Raw genomic sequence first — 10,007 nt, 5'->3', positions numbered from 1 at the left:
TATTAATTTGTCCTTCCCGGCATTTCGGCTGCGTCGCAGCGACTGTGGTCACGGGATGACTGGCGCGGCGAGTGCTTGTCAGTGATGGTGTTGTAGATGTGACTACCCCCACTTCACTACAATTTTTGTCGACACAATACTAAAGTGTTCACAGGCACGTCTGACGATAACTCGCGATAAATCCAATCCGTTTATCACTGGATACTATAATGCTACTTTAAACCCATCTTCCCTATTTAAAATAATCTTTACAAACAGGCAAAAGTGCACACACAACTGAAAGCTTGGTGAGGTGTGGGTAGGTACTGAATTCATCATGCGATGAATGTACCTCTGACTACCTACCTCAGTGTGTTTCGCTGTGCCCATTTCTCATCGTTATAGGGTTTCAAATAGTAATAAGGAAAATATGTCAAACAATTTTGAGGTCCTTTTCAATTTTTATTGTATAGAATACATATTCGCATATAAAAATTGTCTACTGAGACTATCTAGGTAATTAGACCTAAGCAAATTCATACATAATAGGACTCTTGTCCGTCCGGTGGAAACGAAATTATACTATTATAAACATACCTTGTATCATTTATATTTAAAAATATATATATTTAACATTGCAACGTTTTCATTAATTCCCATAAAACATTAATTAAAATATAAAATAACCTACTTTAATTTATGAGAACAGAAATCAATGACGCATATTTTACATGTTTTTGAAACAAGCGTTTATATTTCATAATGTTGTAAAAACAATTAGCGTATGGCAGAAATAGATTAAAAATGCACTATATTATGTACAAATAAATTTATAATTCCCATAAATTAATTACCAACTTGATGATCATTCTTGAAAATCTCTATAATGTCCCATTAATTTACCTAGATAAATTACTGTAAATCTATATAACTCTTGGATTTAACACTCACACATGCTTAATTTTACACATTACGGTTATATTAGGTACGGTACGGAACACATAGTTGCGCGGCGATGCGGTTATTATATATGTGGTAGTGACGTTGGTCATGATGTGAACACACCTAAACGAACATCAACGCTAGGGAAGCTTTACAAAATCTTTGATAAATGGATTATTAAATATTATGCTTTGCGTATTATACTGAGACAATTCCTTATGCGTGGGGTCGAAGAATATATTGAACTGATAGATTTTGAAAGCCACCTAGACTGAGATTATGAGCCCGTGAACAGCGAAAGATGAACATTCTTCTTGGAGCCTATCCTGGAGACATTTGTCTACCTGTAACGGGGAAATTGCTTTGTTAATATAAACATACAACTAGGATATGTTTTTATCTTATATGTAACATTTTTTATATAAAAGTGAATAAATTAACACTGAGAATTTAATATTTTTTTAATAAATGGCGCCACTATTGACTTTGTAAGTATGCTTATGTTGTTGATTGCTTTTTTTTTCAAAAGACCTACACTTCTCATCAAAAAAAAGAAACACCTCTAAAGTATTTGTTTCATCGGATTATATATTTTTTTAAATATGGTTAACTGACATTTTATAGAGGGTGTTATTCAAGTTTAATTTTACTTGCGTTTGACGAACAAAAATTTGCAAGTGTTTTGATGAAAAGTTAGGTGCCTATAATTTGAAATGGAGTTTTCACTTACTTTTTTCATAGTTTGTTATTTAGACAGGTATCATAATTGTTTTAAGTTTACGCGGTTATTATCATAATGAAAGCACATAATAACCCGTGATCATGGCACTTGCAACAGTGTCGAAATATCGGGAGTCTCATATCCCCATTTAAACGCGGTAAGAACCCGTTATTATGTGCTTTCATTAGGTATCATAATTTTAGGACAAAATGCTTGAAAATTCAAGTTAAAGTTAAAAAGAAACTGGCCGCCTGTATTACCTTGTATTCAGGGTCCCGAAGAGCGCGATATATGAGGGGATGTAATCAATGGCTGAAACCGCAAAATTATTGTAATGGCATAGTGCATGATAAAAGAACTACGATTTTGAATGTGCGATTATTTAGCAGTCGAATCGTCTCGGATGTTGTGCGAAATCATTATTTTATTAATTTATACAGCTTTATATGTTTAATGGTTTAATTTGTCATTGCGCATAACATACTGTGCCAAATAATGACAATTAATTTATAGACCAATTTTAATTTGTCTTTGTGCATAACATACTGTGCTACATGACATGCCACATCCAAAACGATCCAAAAAGCATCTATTTCCAGTCATGCGAATTTAATCCCCACATTCCTGTGGGTTGTAACTCTGTAAGGTATAAACTAACCTCACTAACCCTACATATCTTTAGATTGAGCCACCAAAGACTTAGATTATCACATTTGTTACACTTTAAAGTTAAATATCATAATAGGGGGGTTAAAATGGCCACATTGAAGCAATTCATCTAAGAAAGCAATATTGCTTTTTGACATTTGTTTGCATTGCGCACTTACTTTTATATGCGCAAATGTCAAATTGCAATATTTGCTTTCTTAGATGAATTGCTTCAATGTGGCCATTTTAACCCCCCAGGTGTGATATCTATCCTTCGCAAAATTTGCATAACTGGGAACAGACCCTAAAAACTACACATTAAATGAATATAGCTAGATTAGAAGGACAGCTGTCAGAACAGTTTCCTTTTTTTTTCAATATGCTTTCGGACTTACGAGCATAAGCAGTTTCTTGCTATGCAGTTAATGGCGTGCTAACCATGCCCCGCCCATTATTGGAATACCTGCATGTGGATTACCGCTACAGGTTATCCCAAGTGTAGGATCTCTTCAGACAAACAGTTCATTTCCGTGAGATGTCTCTATCTAGGCTCTATATTATATCTCTGTCCTGCTTTCATTCTAATCAAGCTCATTTAATGAGGTCTACTGTCTAAGTAAACATTCTCATTACCTCTTTTTCGTAGTAGACTCTTCCTTGGCCTTCTTCTCTGCCTCGCGGCGTTTGGCGGCCTCCTCGCGCTGCTGGCGGATGATAGCGAGGCGCGCCAGGTCGGCGCGCGCTTGCTCCGTCTTGCCTTCCGCGTGCGCCTTCTGGTACGCCGCTGCCGCGCGCTGACGTTCTATCTCCTCGCGTTCACGTCTGCAAAATTTAAAGAAAGAATATGTAATAGTGAAAAAGACAACCTTTGTCAGCAAGCTATGCTCATTCATAAATATTAAAGAGGGCAGTAAGCATAAGTGTTAAAGTATATAGAGAATTAGGGATGTATCACAACCGGAAAGTTAGGAAGCACCAAAACTGAAACTTTGGGATATCAGAAATAAAAACTATCCAAACCTGGTATAACATTTTGGATAATTTGTGTCACCCCCAGTTTTTCTTTCTGCGGCAATAACACCTCATTGCTTAACTAATCATCTAATCTAGACCAGATGAGTAAGAAAGATGAGGAAAACTTTAGAATAAGAGATTAAAATTATTGTTACCTTGAAAGTTGCGGTTTCCCTCCTTCTCCTAGGTTATCTAGGTTAGATAATTTCTTGTTTTTCTTGACTACGCGGTTTGGATTTTCTACTTCAATGAGACCAGACACACCCTTTGCCTTAGTTGGATGCTGAAAATTTATATTAAAAGACAAATTATTGTTAATTCATAGGAATGTATATAAATTTATTTGTTTTGAAATAAAGCAATCAATGATATATTACTAAATAGTGTCAAATATCTGGATGTTGTCAACAACTACACTTACTTGCAAAAGAAATAAACAACAAACAGCCATAGGCATATACAAGATTGATAAATTCCCTTGGAATTAAAAGTATGAACATTGTATAACTGTGAAGCAATGTAAGGTGTATAATACAGTATACAGTAGGTTTCTTTTGTGTCTTCCTTAGTTGACCAGTGAGTAGTCAAAATATAATAACCTCGTCATCTGAATCACTATCAGAGTCACTGCCCGAGCCAGACTTCTCATTGCCAGACTCCTCCTCACTAGAAGTGTCCTCACCGTGGTCTTTTCTCCATCTGAAGTTGTCAAATAGTATACATTTAATAGTATTGTAGTGAAAGTGGGTAATTTATATGGGACGTTTTAGCAAATTCATCACTTAATTATTTTTTACTGATATTGGTAAGGTGGTTAGTCATCGGTAGGTGGTGGTGGTTAGTTTATACAGGCTGTAATCATGTCCAGAGACAACATAATCCCTCAATGAAGCCTGACAAGCAGTTGAATGCGGTGTATGTTAATTAATTCTTTAGTTGTGATCCTGCAGAAAATAACATCGGCATTGCTATTACCTGTTACCTATTACCTGTTTGTAAAACAATAACAAAATTATCTTACTAGAGTGACAAATGTCTGTTTTCTCAATCATGAAACAATGGATGATATGTATTATCGCGCACCTCTTTATACACAAGTAGCTATGGACTAGGTACCTAGGTATTATAGAATGACACCATAATTTCAATAAAGTACAAAAACCATTTTACTTGCGTAGGTAGTAGTTATTTCCGAACAACGAGTTTCTACTGTGGAGAGAATGCCATAATCGCGAATACATTTTATAGGTTATGTTATTGTCATAAAAATGAAATTGATGGATGACTCAATCACTTCATGTGAACTGATCAAAACCTGAATGTTCCTTTCAAATACTCACTGAATATACTTGAAAATTGAAAGATAGGGGCTCAAAGACATGAATCGAAGATGCAAATGAATGAAATACAGAAAATGAACTTGCTTTTTTTTCTGTTCCTCCTGTTTCCTTTGCTCCTCCAACTCCTCGGGGCTGGTGAACTTGCGGTTGCGGCCTTTGTGGTTCGTGTATTTACCTAAAAACATCGAACGGTGGTAAGAAAACAAAGAAGCACATTCTCAATAACATTGGGCGACATTGAGGAGTGACGCAAATGTTAGTCGCACTTACCTCGTGGCATGTTGAGTTTTGTTGAAAACAGGGAGTACTCTTAGATAAATGTGACGATGACTAGCTATGGTTCTAGTTGGAGGATTATCGGCAAAATAAAAATTGGACTAATTTAGCGTTGACGTCTGCCTGTATGCTTGAACGGAAACGGATTGTCAGGTATTTTAACGTCGCACTTTCTACCAATCCTACTTTGCATGATGTTCAAAATTCTAAAAAAAATACTGATTACGACCGTATTGTTTCAGTATTATGTTCAATATTAAAATTTTTAGGTTATTGTTATTAAATTAATTTATTTTATATTTTGATGCTATAATTACAAAATCATCGATTATGTTACTATTTAATCTTGATTATCCCCTGTAAAACACCTACATCAGTGTTGCCATTTTGTATACAAAATACTACCAAGAAGATTTGTACAAAATGGTTACTAATATAACTATCCAGCATACTTTATTGCAAATTTACTAGAGATACAAAAAACCTGCGCACAAAAAAAATTGATACTATAAAATTTGTATTTTTTTTTAAATACATTTCAGGTTTATAAAATTAAACGTCAGCATTTCTTTTTGAAGTGTAGCAACTTTGCTAAAAGTCAAATATTTTTGCGGATCGACGATTGGTTAACTAAAAAAGCGCGGTAAAACTGAAACTAAAAAAAGCGCGATAAATTAAAACTTTCTAATTTACTTTATGCTATGCAATAATGTTACTGATTAGTAAAATGATAAAATTTAATGTGGAAGCCATCAAATCTTAAAATATATATAACTTAAGATATGGAATTTTAAACTGTTTTAACAGCCAGCACCCGAGAAACGACAAAAAAGTTATTATAATTATATTTCTTCATTTTTTGAAAATTAAATTGGTAATTCAATCTCTTATTTCAAATACAAAGAAACAAAACGCGCGCCTTATTTGTTGAAGTTGGGAAAGAAAGAAAGATAAATATTATTTTGAAAGAAAGATAGCTTTTCATAGTTGCGGGTACCTACCTAACTTCTACATACATTTATGGGATAATAATTGTATTATACGTCATGCTCGGGGAAATAAGCAGCGGTAAGCATTATTACTTACCTATTTCTTTACGTACCAGTCCAAAAGGAATTATTTTATTCGGAAGGTAATTTGTACCAAACATAACAGAAACTATAAATTATCATAATGAAGTACTTTCATAATATACTACTGTCGAAGCATCTTAATTCGATATTATCAAAGATGATTTCATTCCACGACCTGAGGTACCTACTTACCGAAAGCGCACCGAAACTTGTTTGGACGATTTAATAATTCAGCTAAAGGAAAAATTACGAGTCGAAAATAACAGTTAAAGGCATACGTACTGCATATTTTTATCGTAAAACTGATATATAAGTATTGGTGATTTTTGCCAAGCAGTGGAACCTAATTAGTAATAATGCGTAAGTACTTTCGGGAACGGGACTTGTTGTTTTTTACCTGAATATGGGTCAGGTAGTAAAAAAGTCATTTATTGGCTGGTAATAATGAACCTGGTTTTGGTGTCTTCAGTGTTCAAACTTGTTCTACGTTTAGCCGTAGTATCATCGCATTACTAGTATTTTTACACAAGGTAAGGTTGAGCCGACTTCATCAATCGACTTCAGGACTCCTCTCCTGCACCTCTGAATAGTACTGACAGTTACTGTTGCCCTCTGTCAGGTGTCTGTTAGGTCCCTGCAAGTCGCTTCTTCCGTCCTGCATTGCCGTACCGATGGCTCCCGTCTCCGCCTCTGCAACGGTTGAGGTCTTCACCTGTATCACTGGGCAAGGGGTCTACGATATACCCCGTAGGTCTACCCTATTTTTCCATAAAAGAATCATGGAGAATGCTACACCGGCAAGAACGTGGCTCTTAAATTAGTGATGTGATCATAGCATGAACAATAATACGTACTCGTACAGAAGGGACACTCTCCGATGTGCTCTGTTTTTCCGAGTTTAGAGCGAGTTTGAATTACCTCACCTTCTTGTTTATTTAAGCCATAACTGTCTGATGAGATTTTTGTATGAAATGTCCGGGCTGCGATAATATGTGGATATTGATAAAGTACCTATTTATCATTATATTATTGATTGTAAATAAACGACAACTGTTTTTTTTTTGTATACTTATAGGTAATTAAAGTGTAGATTTCATTCCGTATTTTAACCTTTTCCCCTATTAGGTAATTTATAAAGAATTTCGTCACATAAACTCAAGAAAACCCATTTGAGTCAGCACATGGGTCGTGACGTCTTTCGGTTCTTCGACACAGTTTGTCACCGTGAATCATGAAGCCCGAAATATCAAAATGAACTAAATATTCATGAACTTTACAAGAAGGTAGGTAAATGTCAGGCCATTGCCCTTTGCACTGATGCTCCGACTTATCTGTTTGATGGACAGCTGGTGGACACTAATGCACTAACTGTTGTAGGGAAAAGATTCATTTGCTGTTCAATAAAAGCTCTTTAATATGTAAAACGAGACGTATTTAAAAGATTACAAAGGTTATTTATTATTATCGGTCCGTTTTTACATCAACAAAAAGTAGGAACTAAGTATACTAAAAATCCGTATTGGGCATAGTTTTGAGTACTTATTATTATATTTCTAATAAAATTTAGATAGGTACCTACTACCCTATAAAATAAAACAGCTACAGATAATACTTCGCCGTGTTGCTCTAATGTTCACATAGGTACCTAACGTACACATCAAATAATTCATTAGTAACCTAGATTTAAAATTAATTGCATATACATAAAAGACCAAAATAAAACAGCAAACACTTTACAAAATCAACTGAAAACATAATCTTCCAAGGAGGTTTAATCACTCCATCAATAATGATGTACCCCGGAGCGAAATAATGAGTAGCGTGTACTACATATTAAATATTATGCCATACATATTCTACGTGTCATTATATATTTAGATCAACTTAAAACTGGTTACTTTGATAAAGACCACGCGTATACAGCCCTAGAGTACATTATACTTACTCATACCTATTTCCCACCGTGGTAAGCAGAGACCAAGAAATTCCATTTGCATAGAGTTATACTTAGATAAAAAAATATTATAAGTTTGTTTAAACAAACAAACAAACAAATATTATAAGTAATTTGATTCTTAGAGAAATTTTTCAAATGCAAAATAACTTATGGGCTTGACTGTGGGGATTCTAAAAGTAGGTACTTATAATCCAGAAATCGTTATATCAGAGAAGTTATATACCTACTTCACTAAACCAACCAGTATTAAAACAACGTAATAAATAAAAGTAAATAATATAAGTTCCTACTTACCTGTATCTGATAATTAAAAAAAGAATGTCAAGTTTGCTTCCATTTGTTCTGTTTTTAAATTAAATAATTTCTGTTCTAATGACGTCAGCACTACATAACATTTATTGCAACATACATTGTGTAGGTATCTACTTGTACTTCGTCCTTCCCGTCCTAAACGACCTAATTATCATGTGTACAACACAACAATACCTATTTGTCTATAAACATTATCCTGGTAAGGACCTCATTCGGTCGGAAGAGGTTATTGGCAAGTCAAGGTTGATCAGCAGCTTACTATGTAACTCATGTGCGACACACAAACCTCATGGATTCGGCATTTGACGAATTGTTGTCCACTGCGTCATCGATATCGACGTAAACATTGCCCAAAATAAATGTGCACTACTGACATACATGTCTTGAAAGTTTCTTTCCACTGCGAAACATCTCAACCTCAACTAAATACAAATATTTTGTCGAACAAGGAAAATATCAACGCTGTGAAAATAAACACCACTGGATTTTCTTTCTCGAGAGATTCAATGATTCGTAATGTCGCACTAACGAGAGAAATAAGTATATAACTATAATATTATAGTAGGTAGATACTAGTTACTTACCTTCTTGTATAATGAATGCAACGCACTTCGAAAAATACGGAGCCTGCTGATAATACCGTGATGAGAGATGGTGGACATCATTTGATCTTTTTAAGTTCATTTTTAATCAGTAGGCTTTATAGATTTTTAAATTTACTTGTTTCGAACGTATTTTTTATGTCACCCGCTCACTCTAGCTTTTCGAAATCGTTTGCAACTTGGCTAGCTTCCATTTTATTTTGATTACGTAGACTTAGTGTCTGAAAGAAAACTAGGATTAAGTAATATATTATTTTACGTAGGATATATGAAGGACCTCCCTCTACGGTTGATTGAAGGGAAGTCTGTCTCCAGCAGTGGGACGTGTATAGGCTGTTTTTATTATGTACGTATATAAGAAGGAAACTTGTAGAAATGTGTAATTGTCCATGGAAGGTCACCCTGACACCTCACACCTATACTATTTATTTGCATTCTTTTATTGACGTTACTCTTACACGTTGTAAATTTCTCCAGGCGCCTTTTGGTACGATGCGGCCTTGTAAGGGATTATAGACATATGTATGCCACAACAACAAAAATCTCAAGATGTTATCAAGTATTAACAAGTTATAAGACAGTTACAAAAGCCGATAAAGTCGTATTCCCTGTTGTTAATTTATAAAAAGACACTTGTAGGTAACGTCGCTTACCGTTACACGCCCTAACACGTTTACCAACATTAAAAGAAGACTCCAGCGAATTTATTCGAAGCTCACCGTATTGTAATCCTTTATCAAATCATAAACAGGTAATTGGAAGTAATTTTTCAACAATATCGTGTTATTTGTTATCTCAAACGGTGCGTTATATCACCCGCGGTCTTTTTAGGGCAAATTGTAACTTTATATTCGATACTTACGTTATTAATTAACGTCATTTATATCTTTGTTTACATGATAATCAGATTTATTTATAGCATTCACCTGTACCAAGGAAGACTCAAAACAAGAAAATTTATTTGAAAAAATTTGGCGCGGAAAGAATTCGAACCCGCAATTCTTGTCAAGTCGGGAAATTGCTATGGACAGTCATGAGCAATATAATGTACCCACTTTAGGACTCTGTCGCACTAACATATTTGACATTTAGTGAGACTTACAGTTCAATTTGTCAAAAAAGTTAATGTGACATGGTACCAAA

The 10,007-nt window shown here is 34.6% G+C and overlaps 1 protein-coding gene across 2 annotated transcripts; it reads right to left on the bottom strand.

Annotated features, from left to right (window-relative positions):
* Window positions 1–428: 428 nt before the first annotated feature.
* On the bottom strand, window positions 429–5,184 carry LOC126368753 (28 kDa heat- and acid-stable phosphoprotein-like). Of its 2 annotated transcripts, XM_050012899.1 has the most exons (7): window positions 4,915–5,181; window positions 4,729–4,819; window positions 3,904–4,003; window positions 3,460–3,587; window positions 2,924–3,112; window positions 1,903–1,954; window positions 429–1,265 (listed from the first exon to the last, which is right to left on the bottom strand). In XM_050012899.1, the coding sequence occupies exons 1-6, from the start codon at window positions 4,922–4,924 to the stop codon at window positions 1,948–1,950; spliced, it is 525 nt and encodes a 174-aa protein (XP_049868856.1). In that variant the 5' UTR covers window positions 4,925–5,181; the 3' UTR covers window positions 429–1,265; window positions 1,903–1,947. The 2 variants fall into 2 exon arrangements, with proteins under 2 accessions (XP_049868856.1, XP_049868857.1); XM_050012900.1 differs by lacking the exon at window positions 1,903–1,954 and having other exon boundaries at window positions 4,915–5,184.
* Window positions 5,185–10,007: the final 4,823 nt, after the last annotated feature.

Source organism: Pectinophora gossypiella, chromosome 8 (assembly GCF_024362695.1).
Source record: "Pectinophora gossypiella chromosome 8, ilPecGoss1.1, whole genome shotgun sequence".
NCBI classification, from domain to species: Eukaryota; Metazoa; Arthropoda; class Insecta; order Lepidoptera; family Gelechiidae; genus Pectinophora; species Pectinophora gossypiella.
The sequence above is the reverse complement of the archived record's forward strand: the minus strand, read 5'-3'. Positions and strand labels throughout refer to the sequence as shown.

Coding starts and splice junctions, on each gene's coding strand:
- LOC126368753 (XM_050012899.1), bottom strand. Junction 4,004..4,728: donor CAGGAGGAACAGAAAAAAAA/GCAAGTTCATTT, acceptor TGACAACTTCAG/ATGGAGAAAAGACCACGGTG. Junction 3,588..3,903: donor ATAGTGATTCAGATGACGAG/GTTATTATATTT, acceptor ATAAATTTTCAG/CATCCAACTAAGGCAAAGGG.